The following is a 16,537-nucleotide window of genomic DNA, read 5'->3' as shown; positions in this document are numbered from 1 at the left end:
AAAAGATCCTACGTGGATTAGAAATATCGATCGTTCGTTATCAACGACGGGAAAGCCGGCCCTAATCAATCGAAAATCCGAATGATAAACTAAAACCGCGTGAGTGACTCGGTTGGGGCCGGGTGACAGAGAGCGCGTCTTATCGCTGGCTTGCGTGCCGGTTAGCTGCTCACCCCCTCAAAATGAATCAACGCACAAGTCTTTATATTACTCTGTTCCTTTTTATTTCCTAGAATCTCTAAGAAGGAGTGATAATAAGTCATTATATTTGAATCCCCCCCCCCCTCTTCTTCCGGTCGTGTCGTAAAGATGTGTCAACTTGTTTAGTTAGCGATGCGTCGCTGGAGCGGATGTTGTCTCAAAGGATATTGGCAATGGGACCGAAATAAAAGATTATAGTATAAGACATTCTACTTTTGGTTTTACCAAAGGAACTCGCTGCGTAATCTTCGATGGGCTATCAGTTTTGTGTATAAGAGAAAGGCGTCGGTAAGAGCCGCCATTCAGTACAGTTTCGTTTTCCAGCTCGACTGTTGGTCAATCTTTACGAGGTCGTAAATAAATTAACCGTAAACAAAATGGTGCATTGGCGACTGCTACTACTCGTGGCGACCATCGCGGTTTGCGCAACCAGTAAGTCTACGTTCGTTACTCAACTAACGTCACCAATTATTTATCGCATTTTTATTAGTGTCGGTACGTTATCTGCAGAGCCATAAAACTGATTCCTTTCCGGCTAATGGCTAGATGCACAATAGTAGAAGGACACACAATGATCATTTCAAATTAGCGCCCCCCTAAAACAAAATTCCACTCACATTCCGAGTGCGGCATTTTCTACATCAAACGCTAACGAAATTCCCTGGGAAAAGAAAAACATCGATGGGAAGATGTTCCTTTTTGTCCACCCTTAAAAAATAGCGCATCAAAGCAGTTCTTTTTCCCGTTTACCCTTTGTCGAGATTTTTCTTTTTTGTGAAGAGAGAGAAAAAAGTAAACCAAACAGACGTGACTGCTGCAAAAGAAGCTTTCAACCGTGTGTGCATACACAACAACCAAACAGCGCTGGGCGGATATCCTGTCCGAAAGTCTTTTTTTCTTCCCACACACACACACGCAAACATATATACAACATACACACACACACACAGGCACGCACAGAATAAATAGAATGATAGGAAGACTCACGCTATAAAATGTGGTTGTTTGTGCTTGTTATATACACCAACGCTTTTATTTCTTATTCTTTGAAAATCTTTCCTGTTGCAGACGGAGAAGCTAAATCAACCGCATCCAGCAGGTCGACTGCAGCCGAAAGAACGGGTCGTTACAAGAGTTTGCTCACCGATTATTTCGCTCTGCCCAGACACCCGTATCTCAACGAAGTCAACTGGATTAACGCCCGTGCCGGAATCTTGTCGGAATTCGAAAAAATTCTCCACAATGTCCCCAACACCACCATGGAAATTCAGGATTTTCACACATCCATCAGCTTCGTGCCCAACATTGCGACCGAAATCAAAGGCAAAAATATCATTGTGACGTTCGCTGGACGTAATCGAGGCAAAGCGGGAGACGAGATCCTAGTCATCGGCGCTCATTACGACTCGGATGCCTCCGTATTGATTAGTATCGATGACAACGGCTCCGGAGTAGTTGCCATGTTGGAAATAGCTCGCGGGCTGGCTGATGCCATAGTTAACCGCAAGGCTGTACTTGTTAATACCATCATGTTTGTCGCCTTTGACATCCAGAACGTAAGTAAACAATCTTATCTAATCCTTAGAAAAACCCGAGAAAAAATGTTTAAACTATTTGTTCTTCTTAACAGGAGTTTAGCGATGGCATGGCCCAGATAGGTGGAAGTTCTTTTTTCGTCAAAGAAAAGTTGGCGACGGTACTAGACTCGCAACCTAAACCGAGTTTCCTTGGTGCCATCATCCTTGATTCAGTTATGAATTATAACAGCAGCGAAGGATCGCAAGTTCTTCCTAACGGATTTGAAAAGGTAAAAATTGGGTCTCGTATGCGTTAACCGTTAACATTTTTGAAAATATTCCAATTACATAGTCGTTTCCGGAAGCGTTCAGTCAAATCCAAGCAAATCTATACAAGGGCAACTATTTGGCAATGGTCACCAAGGAGAGACTCAGAAGCCTCCAACTGGATTACAGTATCGCGCAAGAGTGGAACCGAACTGACACGCAACAGCGATACCCTTTGTACCAGCTGGAAATCCGCCGCACAGCTGCTTCACCGGCACTTTTCGAATTCTTAAAGCAAGATCACGTTCCGTTTTGGAATTTTGAGAACAACCCACTTTCTGCTGTTCTTCTCACTGACACCAGTACGTATACATCTAAACCAAGGATATATCAATATCTATTACCGCCATAAAGATTTACAATTTAATCATTTTTCTTCACACTAAAAGGTAAATGGCGAGGAATTCAAAGGATGTGCGGGATAACCATTTGCAACAGTACTCAACTTTTAACCGCAGATCGACTTAACATGCTGGATCAAGTTGTAGTAACATTGGAACGATTTATCTCACAATCTCACTTGGATGGTGATTAACTTAAAATTTATAATAAAGCTCAAAGAGCAAAAACAATTGAAATTTTTGTTTTTTAAAAAAAGGTTCGGTATCGATCGACACAGGAAGTGGAACGTCCATTTACGCTAGCTTATCTGCCACCATTTTGACTGTTTTGATAGCTTATCTTGTGTGAATTTCTTTCCGGCTCACAATTCATTAACCATTCTCGTAAAAGTCTAACTGCCGTCTTATCTAACATTATTTAGAGCAATGTGAATTAGAATAATCTATTCTAATTCACAAAACCGACATCAATGTGCCAAATACATATATTTGTTTCACAAAAACTCGAAAAGAGATAAAAGAGTCTATTTCTTAACTTTCTTTTTGCCTCGCTGACTCTGGTTCTTGTGTTTCTTTTTCTTGTCGGGCTTTTCTTCATCCACTTTTGCTTCATCATCGGCAGCGTCGAGTAGTCGTCGTTTCTCGCCACTACAAAAGCAAAGAAAAAAGTTGGTTTATACATCAATACTACTGAAAATAAATCAACGAATTTACCTTTTCAAGCTGACGATGCCTTTGGGATTTTTGGCCAACACGCTACTCCATTCATTCTCGCTGCCTTTAATTGTAAACTGCGAGAGGTCGTCTAGTTGCAGCTTTTTCAATTCTTCCATCTGCTGCTCCTTCAGTTTCTATGGACGGAATGATTTGTTATCTTCAACTTGTGTCAATATTGGATTTTAAGATCAATAAACACTTACTTTGGCGTCTTCGTCAAGTTCGTCTGATAAAGACTGGGCGAGAGGTTGGGCAAACGAAACCAAGTTTCGTCCCGAGTTGGATTCCAACGCAGCAGCCACATCTTGTTCGACAACTGAAGACAGATACTGCGACATCTTACGCATGGTTCGATTAAAAAGGCCTAATAGTTGAGTGGTTGGGAGCTCTAGTTCGGTAGCTAATTCATCAGCGGTCTTGTATTGCAATCCCAAGCCAATCAAAATAGCCTGAAATAGAAATAAAAACAAGAAAATGAATGACAATTCTAAAGGAGATTATCCAAGTTTGCTTACGAGTTGAACAGCAGAAAAGTGCGTATCGCCCATCGAGCCCACACAGTAAATTTTGCTAACGTTCGGCAACAAGTCCATGATAAGATGGTAGTCTGCCATATTGCGTGAATAGTACTCGAGCCTTTTAAGATCGTACTGACTCAATTGCATCTCTAATTCTTGTCGCGAAATATCTAAAACATTAAAATTGATAAGATTTCATTTTCTATCACACACATTTTTAAAGAAATGAATACCAGTATGACTTTCGCTGACAGATTTGTTGTGGAGAACGGCCAAGGCGAGAGCTGGGCTCATTTTTCTAAACTGGAATCCTAAGAGTGAGATAAAGCGACGACGGAAGTCCAACCAAAAGGCTTGAAGCCACTGGTTATCCACTGGGACTGTATCTTCTAATTGGCCACGTAAAACCTTCAACATGATACAAGAATGTTCACCCGTAAGATCATTCGCCGTTTGCCTAGACAAAAATTCATTCTTTAAAATAACAGAAATATTTTCACTGATTTGAATCAATAATCGCTACCTGAGATAGACGGGAACATAACCAGCTTTCTTCCAAAATTTCAACAAAGGTCCGGTTAGACCAAAAGACGTGCCAAGGTAGTCTAGCCGTTCCGGTTTCCGCTCACTAAGTTTCAGCAAAAGTCGCAACTTTCGTGATTTTCCTTGATCCTTCCCGAGCTCGCCAACAGTCTCTTCGTTGACAATCTTGAGGCCTTTGTGTTCGGACTCTTCCGTTTCCTCCATGTTGATCATATTTCGCTCATAGTATTTTTCCAGCAACTCCAGTGCACGGCTACCATAACCCATGCCTTGATAATCCGTGTGAGTGGCGATGCGGATGACGCGTGCTCCAGATAGTTTCGGGAAATCCTGATCAAGAAACTGGGTGCCCACGGTCCAAGGGATTAAGTCACCAGACGATCTTTGTCCTCGAGCCAGTCCTTGCATGATGGATGCGCTTGAAATGTCACCCTCAAGGCAGACTTGAATGACGCAAAACACTTCATGCGTCTTGCCTCCTGATGACGCCAGAGGTCCGAGCAGACAGAAAAGATGATGCGCAGGTGCGTCAGAGAGCATTTGAAGATCATTGGGGGTGTTCTAAAATCAACAAGTTGAATGGCATGGATTACGAGATGCACGGATGAAGAAAAGTTCTGGCTTTACCTTGTAATGTGATGATACCATCAAGGACATGACACGCTGAAGGAAAGCTTCTGATGCTTTATCATAGGAAAATAGCGCGTCCCTAAACTCCCATTTAATAATCATCAAATTAGATCCACACAAGCAAGTCATAATTAACTCAAGCTCACCTGTCCACATAGTAGAGGTCGCAATTCTCGGGTGATGGGCAACCTGCCGGCATAGGCGGAGCTAAAGTTGCGTCCAAACATAAAAGGTGATTCAGCCAAGCTTCACAAGCGTCCCCGTTTCGGTATCGAATAGATTCATCCAATGTAATCTACAAAAATAAAAACGACCTCAAATTACCAATAAATTCCAATAAAACTCATCACAATGAAACTCACCTCGGCTAAGCTTCGTCCCAGAAGTTTCGAATCGACCTCCTTGTGTTTTGTAGAAGCACCCATGGGTCGACTTTGCACTCTCAGCTGTTCAATCAACTTGAGTGACAAAGATCGGCCTGTTCCTTCATACCTAAAACACGGGCAATTATCAACTTGACGTGTACAGTTTTAATATTTCCCAAGCGAGCCTACCCATTGACGGTGGATGCCATGAAAACCAGATAGGGCCCAAGCAGGGCTTTTACAAGTGGTAGAGGGATGGCTGCAGCTTCGTCAATCACGACCAGTTCAGCTTGGCCAAGTTTGGCTGCGTCTGTCGGATGGATATACTGGATGGTCTGTCGATGATCATGGAAAATATCTACTCGCACTACGGCTTTGTTGAATTCAGGATTGCTCGACTGCGTGATGCTGTAGTCTTCATGTTCGCTGTACTGAAGTGCATCAAAGCCTGAAATGTTGGGCATTAGAAAAAATACTTTTCACAACTAGATCAAAAACAAGTCTCACCTTTGAAAATAAATTCAAAAAGAGTTTTCAGATTTTCCGGGCTAGGACTTGTGACAAATATGTTCGAGTAACCAAAGGCAACTGCAGCTGCCATCGACAGTCCTAATGCGGCTGATTTACCACGTCCACGAGCAGCCGTCAACGCCACTGTTGATCTCAATGTTTTTTCCGAAATGCACTCAACAAATTTGAGAACAGCTTTGGCCTGGAAACACGGTACTTCGTTAAATGCCGAGTTCATGGTTTTCTTTAATTCTGTTAAATTACCTGGTCAAGAGTGCAACAGCAGTTCAAAAGCGAACCAACAGGTTGAGTATCTTGCATACTAGCTTTCAATTCTTTTAGTTCTTCAACTGTTTCAACTGCAGGCATAGTCTTAATCTCGAAGGAATGAGACGAAACGGGCAAAATGTTGAGTTGATCGTCAACAACTAGGCAACGATTGCAAGAGGCCAAAGAAAGAATAAACCTAGAAATTAATAATATTTTTAGTAGTAGTCAGTGATAAAACATGTACAAGTTATCTTGGGTTTTTACCTTTCGTTAAATCGGCCAACCACGTCGTTGTGTGCTTCAGTCCTGTACCGCGCATGAATATCCATGGCCATAGTATGGAGCTGCTTAAGTGAGTTGATGGATCTCAACAAGAGAACAACCAGGCCTCCTCCCTCAACTGTTTCAATGGTCCTTGCGAGGATGTTGGGAGTCAAGGCCTCAAAATCCTGTAAAAACATATGGATAGTTTTACAATTTTTTAAAAAGTAGACACAAAAAATTAGACTAACCTGAAGAATACACATTCCAAATGTGTTACCCAGAATTTTATGTGTCTCTGCATAGTAACAGTACCGAATGTTGGTGGAAAGGATGAAAAGCTCAAACGGGTCATCTTCATTGATGTCAACTTTGCCTTGTTTTCTCTTTTGTTTCATCTGTTTCATTCGCTTCTGACGATGGCTGTAAGTACCCGAAAACATGCTAAAGCATCCCCATCTTTCAAAAATAAAAAAATGTAATACCTGCTAAAACCCAAGTCTTTCTTGTAACACCACAAGACATTGGGTCTTGATTTGATTGTCGTCTTTGATAAAATATTGTGTAGAATAACCGTCTTCAAAAAGAAACCAAAAAATAGTGTGTCACATGTTGTCTCTTCTCACAAGAAATATGGTTAGTTTTATTATTTACCTGATCCTGGGCTTTGTCACCGACAACTACAAACATGGATCGATGTCCCTGTTTTACTCCAGTCTCGATTAAGGTGCGGATCCTCTTATCCAGCTCTTTGCGCACCATTTTTAGCAAAAAAATTACAAATTGTTCGAGGAGACAGTCCCAATGTTTAAATCACAGACGTGTATGTCATGCTCGATCATAGAGGCCGCCATTAACTACTACCACACAAGCCCTGTCTCACCACTCGGACTACTGCTCTTTAAAATTCTCTTTCGTGGGCTCGCGGCTAGCCGATTTGCCTATTCAAAATTGAAAAATGACCGTGTCCAGTCCAACAGATGAAACGTTCTAGTGGTTCTACCTTCAATAGACGGCTAGTTAATTCAAACAAAGTTTAGAATCAGTACGACCACCACAAATCAATGTCTAGTTACCTATTCATTCCAGCCTTGTGCCTTGGCAACGCAATCAATTATTTATCACAGAGTTTCAGCTTCGGTTATACGATACAGTGCAAGTGCCAACGATTGACTTTTTCATCATTTGAATGTTCGCTTCACCAGCGGGGGCCGACTTGTTAAATAATAAATGATCAGACTCTTGGAATCAGCTGAAAGAGAAACTCTGTTTGTTGATACGACTGTAGTCTATATACTCTGTAGGCAGGGCCTGTCTCTTTGTTGTTGCATTACTTTACCAGTTTTACCTTTGCGTTAAGCACGTTAACTCAGAAAAAAGTATTAAGGTCCCGGCTTTCAAATGCGTCTCCAACTTGAGTCAACTTATGTAGCGCGTAATGCGGTTCGTCATAAATTGTAATAAATTTCACAATCAAATGAATTGACAATAAACATGAAGGTAAGAGCCTTAACCACTGCCGTCGTAACAAAATGGAATGGTAGATCATCAAAATTCAATGGCAAAGTTGACTACAATCATCCGCACCGAGTATTCTTATAATCATCCCTATTACCTAAGATCCTTGTTTAAGAAGCTTATTGTAAACCAGCCCTGAATGAGTCATTTAGTGGATTGTGTGCGAACTTTTTTAGACATTGTCCATGTTGTTTTGGTTGGTGTTGCTGCGTATTAGCATCAATGCTTAATTGCCTGCTTATGTTTACGACCTTCTGATCCCCCCCAAAAGAAGTTATTTGAAGCAACTTGTAATACTTGGCAAATACTTGGAGAGTCAGAAATACTTCCAGTTTCTAAGAACAAGTGGGACGAAAATGAATCAATTCTCTTCTATTCCCGTCTGTTGCGTTGCAATCTTACAAATCTTGTCGAGCTGTCAAATGACATGTTACATTTGCGCATTTTATTTTCAAGTTTGGCGCTTAAATAATCTGAAATTTAGTGGAAGCCTCGGACGGTAGGTGGCGACTGCGGTTCAAAAAAAGGTTATCGACGGAAATTAACAATCTGTAAGGCGAGCTGGGAGATGTTTATTTATTTACTTCATTTCGGTTTCCATCGAATTGCTGCCATCACATCCATACTACGTCTATGGCGTTCCTATAGCTCTCATAAAAACAACAACTCGGCGTTGCTTGTTATCAATTTAATGGTGCGTGCCCTACTCGGCGATCACTATTGAGATTCCCTCCCAAGAAGGACACGATTTTTTGTTGTTTAGTTATTATAGACGCCAGCAACTCCTCTAATGCGCTGTAGAAACTGTGACTCCACACCCTATTTGCCCGGCTGCTGATGCCTCTGCTTTTGACGACTCTCAATTAGGCCTTTTGATTACATGATTGGTTCCCCCCGGGATATACGAACGTTGATAACCCGCTATTACATTAAGATTACCCACAATTTGACGCAACTTTTATTTTGATTATTTTTTTTAATTTTTGGGTTTTTTTCACCGAATGGACTCGAACAAAAATGTGTTAGATAACGCTGACGTACTGGAGCGGAGAGACCGGGACCCGTAGGCGTATTTTTCAAACCATTCCATCTGCTGTACTCTTTGAACCGTGCGTATATAACTTATTCATATGGTATAACTATAATCACTTTGAAAACAAAATCAATCGCCAAATATTATTCCCAGTCGCCGTCATCTTATTCGACGCAAAACTCGCCCAGCAGTCGCATCGTCCAGCGTTCGATTTCTGATTTTCATTTCAATAAACGATCATTTATAGATTAATTCATTCACGTTTTGAGTAGATTTATTTTCAAACAGGTATACATATCCAACAGCAGAGTTTAAAAAAAAAAGATTTAAATTAGATCCAATTTGAATTTGCGCGCCGTCAGAAAAATTAATTATACATTTTTTAAAATTTAGTTATTATTTTAGTTAATTATTATTATTAAAAAAATTTCAATTGGAGGGGATTCCTACGAGATATTCCTCGACAGTTGCGTAAGGGGCCAGTAAGGCCCGCATTTCGTGGTCGGACATGAGGGCGGCGTAGTCCAGTGGCGTGTGACCGTAGATGTCCAGGGCGTTGCTGACCTTGGCGCCGGCCTTCACCAGGATCTTCACCGTCGCCATTTGCTTCTCGATGACGGCCAGATGGAGTGGCGTCATTCCCGTCACTGTCGTCGCTCCGATATCGACGCCCATGCCCACCAACAGGGTCACTATCGGCGGGCTCCTAATGGCGAAATGTAGCGGACGGAATCCCATTTCGTCCTGGGCTTCCACGTTGGCCCGCCCCTGTTTGATCAGCAAGACGGCCAGCTCTTTCCTGCCCAGCTCGGCCGCAATGTGAAGGGCCGTCTGCTTCTGTAGACTGTCGGTGGCGTTGACTTCGCAGTTGGTCAGGAGCTGCCGGAAGAGCGAAACTTCGGCGTCCTCCCTGACGGCCTGATGGAGGAGCGTCTCTTCGTGTTGGGACGAGGATTGGGTCCGGCAATCGGCCCCGCGTTTGAACAGCAAATGGACCACCGGAGTCCAGTTCTGGCTGACGGCCAACTGCAGAGCCGATTGGTTGCCGTACTTGGACTGCCAATTGGCGCCGGAAGTGATCCAGAAAGTGGCCTGCTTCGCCGAATGGCACTCGAACGCCTTCAGGAGCCAACTGGACTTGGATTCTAAACGGCGCAAATCAAATTCTTTCATTAAACTTGGACGGAAATTAAGTTGGAATGAATTGAAATTCATACGAGTGTCATCGGCGTAACATGGAATTTCCCTCGGGGGGATGCTGGACGGCGCCATTTTGACTTCTGGAACGAAAATTCGGTCCAGCTGGATTTTCCAGTAGTCGAGTCGGGCTTGGATGTCGGCCTGGACGGCCAGGATGGACGAGATTTTGAACTGAGTCTCCTGGAAAACGACGACAATCTCCTTGATGGCCGAGTAAAGCGCTTCGGAATTGTCACTCATGTCGTCCACTTTATTGTTGGGTCGACCGGCCGTTTTCGTCCATCCTTGGCTGCTGCTGGACGACGAAGGCGAAGAGATCTTCTGAAACACGTTGGCCATTTGATTTTCCATCTGACGGTCTTCAGTCTGTCGATTTTATTGGAAATTCTAGTCAAATCAAAATAGGCGGGAAATTTGAAAAATTTGAAAAATTACCTTGGGCATATGGGGCGCCCACAATGCCAATTTCTCCTGGATTTTAATTTGGGCCGACAGGGCGGACAGCATTTGAAGTTGAGTCTCACGGAGGACGAAAACGGCCGCCCTGACGTCCGATCTGAGCTCGGATGGAACGGGTGTTTTGTCGGATTTCTGCTGGACGCCGATCACATTGTACTCGGCCGAACTCTCCAAAACGATCGGCTTGGAAATCTTGTGCAGGAGGACGCCGATGCGCTGATCCAGCGCATCCGTCGGCTCGCCACCGGACGGACGGTCCCTGACTCTGGGCATGGCCGAGCCGATGTCGAGGCTTCCGACCAGGCAGAGGACGGCCAGCAGCACTGAGGCCGCTCTAAGAGGCTTGTGGTAGTTCATGGCTGGGCGTTGGCTGACGATGATGAGCGTTTGGATGAAGCAGAGATGAATGACTCCCTCGGTGCTACACTGTCGGCCTCTTATTAAAGGTCCTGCGGGGCTTGATCGTGTTTCAAATAGTTCCCCACCAGAAAAATAAAATAAAAATAAAATAAAATAGAAAAAGATAAAATTTTGTTTCGAAAAATAAAAAAAGCGGATCGATGATTAGACGATTTTGGCGATGATTGGAATTTTGGACTCGACATCATTCACGGATCCTTGACTTTGATAACAATATATGGTCGTTATTTTTCCTGGAATTTCTCGTGTTTGGATTGTTCTTCTTCTTTCCCTCTGAAAAATGAATTGACTGGGCAGCACATGAACTGTCTGGGCGATCAAACCGATAAAACGTCTGCTGGCCATCACACACACACATAGACTTGCCTAACGTGGGCAAGCTCCAATTCGTATAATCGTTTGGAGATGATGTTATTATCAAACTGACGACCGCACAGACACCAGCCTAGACAGGCCCGTTCGTTAATTTTTTAAATAATCAATTTTTAAAAAGTGGTTTAATATTTATTTTTTTCAATGGGTTTTGTGTTTATTAATAGCCGAAAGTCCTGGCAAGGGGTTGTGGAGGTCACACGGCGGGTGTCGGGACTCAATCCGACACTTTCGTCTAGATTTTCCGACGTAATCGTTTTACATTAGCTAATGTAAATAAAGTGCTGTTGGTGTATTTATAGAAATCATTAGTCCGACCGATGTTGCATATATATAACATTCAATGTGTGTGATAATGTAATGAAAACCAGCAGTGGGACGCATCGCTGCTGGCGGCCGTGAACTCTGCGATCGAGCACCCGTCTAGTTTTATTTTGGCGTGCGTGTATTTCGGGCATCTTTTGCTAATTTCGGCCGGATGTCCGACGGTTTAAATTTCAGCGAGGATCTAATTTTAGACTGGACTTGGAATCTAATCGAATTAATTTCTGCCAAAATCGCTAATTATTGGCTAAATGTGCAAAATAAATCCAAATTGTTGCAAGACGACTAATAAGTTGTCGAATCATCGATTTGTGGTATACATCTCCACATCCCAAGTGGCTGGTGGCCAGGATCATCAAAGTGGTGGCCTACACGTGTAGGGGTTGGTTCTAGCCGGATTGGTCGGGTCGGGACGGGATCATATAGAAAACGTAACAGACAAGTTTTGAGACTTAACCAATCGGCCGGCGACCTTCTTTATACTTTCCTTCCGAAGAAACTCGCCGACTCTGTTTTGATTATTCCAACGTTTGTTATTTATTTATTTGTGTTTTATCAGTTTTTTTCTTTTTTTGTTTTAATTTCTCCGGGCGGTATAGACAACAAAAAGGAAACGGAGATCCTCCTTTTTTCCCCCCATATGATTTGCTTGCTAATGAATTGAAATTTCGTATGTAGAAATGAACAGAGAATCAAGTGTCACTTGTGCTTACATCAGCCAAAAATAGCTGCTGGCCGATGATATGACGATGCGCTCATCTGTTCGATAAAAAATTGGATGTGCTGCTAACCAGCAGCATCCCAAACACACACGCCCAAGTATTTGTGGGATGGTGGGAGAGGCTGGAGACATATAATATCCACTCCACTCTCTCGTCTATTTGCTCAGCATAATATTCTAATGCGATCAAATATAGTATCGCCGATCAACACCAACAACAGACGGCGTCAATCAAGGCCGACTCGAACAATCTGGGTCGCACGTGGAGGCCCGTCCCAACAAAGTCGTCCGATTTGTCCGGTCCGTTTATGTAATCAAAAATAAGCGCTTCGTTCTATTATAATGGATTGGATTTTTTGGAATTTTTTATTGGAATTTTTTCGTCGGGAAATTTAAAAAAAAAAAGTAATGATGCCAATTGGGAGACTAATGAGTTTGAGAGGTTATTGGCTGAATCGACGATAGAAGTGCGTTCGACTTTGTGCATTTGTTGTTTTCGCCGCATCGAATTTTGATTATACATTATATTGGCCCATCACAGGATGTGATGGGCCAATATCAGCATGTGGGGTGGTGCTGGTGGGGGCTGTCACAATATTTTCAAATTAAAAATGATGGATTGCCCTGCGCGTCCGACTTCCGCTGGACGTGAAACCAAAGACGATCGATGGCAAACAAACAGGAGGAGATGATACAAAACCCACACAGGACACAGCACGAACTTGGAAACATTTTCCATCAAAGGAAAAGAAAAAACAATTCAATTTTTATTTTAGATTTCATTTTCAAATTTCGCGGGTTTTTATTTCCCGGTCAGTGTAGGCCGTGCCATTGGCTGATGACCCGCCTGGGGCTCTGGAAGGCGCTGTTCCAGTGAATCCGTTCAGCGTGGCCCAGCACCCGCTTGCCCAGGGCCACGTGACCCGAGTGCTGGTAGACGGGCGGACTGCGGACGACGGCCATCGTCGTCGTCGTCTGCTGCTCCACCTCGGTCGAGGAAACGATGCGGGAGAGGACGATCAAAATGACGCAACGATCCCAGCGCTCGATCTCGACGTCCAGGTGGAAGAGTTCGTCCAGTTCGACGCGTCCGCCGTTGGGGTCGAACGGGGCCGTCTTCCGCTTCTTCAGGACCCGTCCGGACTCGTTGAGGAGGAAGAGCCGGACGACGGCCTTGTTATGAGCAGCGGAGTCGGCCGTCTTGGCCAGCCGATTGCATTGCGTAATGTGGACGGTGATTCGCTGAGACGTCGGCAGGAAGGAGAGGCCCAGGAGGACGGCCCCTTTCTCTTCGGCTTTGAAAATGTCGATGAATCGACTCAGACGGACCGTCGACTCTCCTCCGGCTGAAGAAGCTGCCGATCGTTGGCCGCCGTTTCCCTCCAGCCAGCCGGCCAGCAAATCCAGTTCCCGCAAGTCAATCCGGCTCTCGCCCAGCTCAGTCGTCCCCACCAGCTTGTCCTTGTCCTCGACCCTCACAACCAATTGACAATCCTAATCAAATCAAAAATCAAATTGAATTAATTTGAGAAAGAAAATTTAAAAAAAAACATCCAATTTGGGTATTTTTTTTTTTAATTATTCAAAAAAGTTATTAGGCTGATCGCCAGATGGATTTGAACACATTTTATTTTTTTCCCTTTTTACATATTCCGTGAAGATTCGTGAAAAACATTTCTTTTGATCCATTTCAATTGCTTTTTCCAGGGTCAGTTATTTCATCCCACTTGAATTTAAAATGCGGTTTATTTCTTGATCTCCGACAACCACCGAATTCTAAATAAGTTAGACTGAATTTCACTATATTATTTCAAAACCTGCCCCCGCCAATATAATAAGCCACGACCTGACATGCAAATGGCCATCAGATATCCTTGAAATACATTGTGACGTATTAGGAGGAGAGGAATAGAATTGTTAAATGTCTGAAAATTTCAGGACGGTCCTTGTAACATATTCCGCTGACCGAACTTGACAACAAAAGGGAAAATATCTAATAAGAAATAAACAAAAGGCTTTTGCCTATATGTAACGTCTATTGTCAGTCCTAGTCCTGACTGGATGGATGGATGGATGGATGGGGGATAGAAACTTGTGTGTAGGTCTCATCACGATTCGAACGCGGTTGACTGAACGGAATTGAATATTCCATTATTAACGGAGAAGCTGGCGGAGAGAAAGAGAGACGGACCAGCCAGAGGGGGGATATTATAGGCCGGCTGCTGCTGTAGGGGCCGGTTTGTTCGCAGTAGAGAATGACGGCCTGTTATATTGTCTAGTTTGATTGTTCGATCCTGATTCGATTCTATATATATGCATACGTGTGGTCTGTGCGGCTCTATACCTTGAGTTGCGTTGATTTGGGGACGGCCAGCGTGACGAGATGGTGGAAGCGCGGGTGTCGGCTGTGGTAGACGACCGGGCAGGTCGAATCTTCGGTCACGACTTGCTGGTGGCTGCTGTTGCTGTTGCGCCGGCCTCCGCTGTTGCTGCTGCCAATCAAGGCTCCCATCAAACTGCCCAGTCGACTTCGCCGCTCCAACCGGACACTGACTGACGGGTCGACCGTGTCCACGTAGGTCCTCGACGGCAGATCCGTCGCATTCTGTATGCAAATATATATTCAAACAACCGGGATTCAAATCAAAGTGAAAATTCTATTTCCAGCGGGGTATATAGCTTATATGATACAGAAGTTGAGCCTATATGATCAAACATCTAGCTGCTAGTATACGTGTGTTCTCTTATGCGGGTAGTCATGGCAACGTAGAAAAAGTCACCTGGGCAACTTTCTTTTCGTCGTTGTTTAATATCCAAAAGAAAAAGTGGAAGGCGACGGATGAAATGGTGATAAGCTTTTAGCCTTTTTGAGTCTTTTGCAAGGAAACTAAAAAACTAGTGACACTAGGAAATCTGTCGGGTAGATCAAGGTTCTTCTAAGACATCCAGCACGGTCGCCGGTTGTTCCATATATATTTCTTTATTATGCATTTCCTGGTTATTTATTTGTCCTAGAGGGTGGGTGGGAGGGTGTTGGTTAGGCGCGTGCCATCCGCACGCGCTCCGCTATACACAAACAAATTATTATCATCATCTGAACTTTGAGAGAATAATATAGAAATGTCTATTAGACAAAGTGGGTGTGTGTGTGTGAGTAGCTGATTGATCATTTGACACCAATCAGACAGAGTGTGGGCATCGCGCTGCTGGGAAACAAATAAAAACCGCCCGGAGGGGAAATTGCGACTGAATGACACGTCACAACAGGTGCAACCCGATTTCAACCTCCCGCATTGACTCACCCACATATGGCGCATCTTTTTGTCAAACCAAAAAACAAAACAAATTCAATTGTTTTAATCCTTGCCTCGATGGTGACTATCAGCTGGAGGTCGAGCGCTGCTGCTGCTGCGCCATTTTTGACGTCATCCGATTGGCCGACGACGTGAGTCTGCAATGTCAGGTGAACCTGTGGCCGGTTGCCGGGCTCGTCCGTCATCGCGCCCAGCGTCGTCGTCGACCCGCTCTGTGTGTGTTGTGTAAAGAGGGGAAACGGGAATTGGCTCCGTTAAATAATATCGTCACGTGAGCGTCTCTCATTGATAATCAAAGAATTCCATCAATGGCTAAAGACGAGGCCGGACCTACCCGACTGCTGGACGTACTGGGGCTGCTGACGACGCTCGACCCGTTGCTGCTGAGACTCGACTCACGGCCGCCAGTCAGGAGCGAGCCGGGCCTGCCGCTATCCACCGAGTACCCGGAAGAGTCGTAGCATAATTCATTTCTCGACAGCCTGCTGCTGCTGCTGGATGGTTTTTTAGATTTATTCCTTGAATCCATCAATTCCGCTGGATGATCTTCGTCTTCCGGACGCCACTGGTGGAAATCACGGAGTCGGACGTCACTGCCTTCGGGCTCGTTCAACGCCTGGTCTTCATCTTATGGATTCGAGTTTTTGAGAATCATTTTGGCCGAGTTCATTTGAAAAAGAATTGAAGGTGCAATTAATTCACCTGCCTGATGGGGAGCCCACGGTAAAATCCACCAGGAGTCGGGGATCAAGAAGCAAATGATGATCAAAATGCTCAGGGCGATGATGATGGCGCATCCGAACATGGCCACCATTTTCGTCTGCAAATTCAAAACGGACCACAACATTTTGATTAGGAAAAGATCAATCACAATTTCACGCCACTTTGATTCAATTCTCCAATCACGCCAATCCACTTTGTTTCGACGACTGCCAGTTATCCCAGCTGATGGGCCACTGCTGACATCACCTGCGTG

General features: G+C 44.0%; 4 protein-coding genes across 4 annotated transcripts; 1 reads left to right on the top strand and 3 right to left on the bottom strand.

Moving 5' to 3' along the window:
• The first annotated feature begins 447 nt into the window (after positions 1-447).
• LOC124315357 lies at positions 448-2,889 on the top strand. The gene is made up of 6 exons (XM_046780990.1): positions 448-633; positions 1,270-1,757; positions 1,832-2,008; positions 2,071-2,347; positions 2,435-2,572; positions 2,644-2,889. Exons 1-6 carry the CDS (start codon positions 579-581, stop codon positions 2,733-2,735), a joined length of 1,227 nt encoding a protein of 408 aa, XP_046636946.1. The 5' UTR covers positions 448-578; the 3' UTR covers positions 2,736-2,889.
• LOC124315128 (RNA cytidine acetyltransferase-like) lies at positions 2,856-7,081 on the bottom strand. Its single transcript, XM_046780570.1, has 16 exons — positions 6,855-7,081; positions 6,686-6,777; positions 6,452-6,623; positions 6,204-6,388; positions 5,934-6,135; positions 5,667-5,871; positions 5,349-5,607; positions 5,157-5,286; positions 4,941-5,089; positions 4,792-4,873; positions 4,145-4,725; positions 3,855-4,078; positions 3,619-3,791; positions 3,307-3,552; positions 3,101-3,237; positions 2,856-3,034 (listed from the first exon to the last, which is right to left on the bottom strand). The coding sequence occupies exons 1-16, from the start codon at positions 6,960-6,962 to the stop codon at positions 2,911-2,913; spliced, it is 3,069 nt and encodes a 1,022-aa protein (XP_046636526.1). The 5' UTR covers positions 6,963-7,081; the 3' UTR covers positions 2,856-2,910.
• A 2,095-nt stretch (positions 7,082-9,176) lies between these two features.
• LOC124315297 (serine/threonine-protein phosphatase 6 regulatory ankyrin repeat subunit A-like) lies at positions 9,177-10,868 on the bottom strand. The gene is made up of 3 exons (XM_046780873.1): positions 10,387-10,868; positions 9,969-10,317; positions 9,177-9,896 (listed from the first exon to the last, which is right to left on the bottom strand). The coding sequence occupies exons 1-3, from the start codon at positions 10,765-10,767 to the stop codon at positions 9,181-9,183; spliced, it is 1,446 nt and encodes a 481-aa protein (XP_046636829.1). The 5' UTR covers positions 10,768-10,868; the 3' UTR covers positions 9,177-9,180.
• A 1,726-nt stretch (positions 10,869-12,594) lies between these two features.
• Positions 12,595-16,537, bottom strand: LOC124315280. The gene is made up of 5 exons (XM_046780845.1): positions 16,264-16,537; positions 15,896-16,188; positions 15,615-15,773; positions 14,592-14,852; positions 12,595-13,741 (listed from the first exon to the last, which is right to left on the bottom strand). The coding sequence occupies exons 1-5, from the start codon at positions 16,406-16,408 to the stop codon at positions 13,061-13,063; spliced, it is 1,539 nt and encodes a 512-aa protein (XP_046636801.1). The 5' UTR covers positions 16,409-16,537; the 3' UTR covers positions 12,595-13,060.

This window comes from Daphnia pulicaria, chromosome 11 (genome assembly GCF_021234035.1).
Source record: "Daphnia pulicaria isolate SC F1-1A chromosome 11, SC_F0-13Bv2, whole genome shotgun sequence".
In the NCBI taxonomy this organism is placed as follows: domain Eukaryota; kingdom Metazoa; phylum Arthropoda; class Branchiopoda; order Diplostraca; family Daphniidae; genus Daphnia; species Daphnia pulicaria.
The sequence above is the reverse complement of the archived record's forward strand: the minus strand, read 5'-3'. Positions and strand labels throughout refer to the sequence as shown.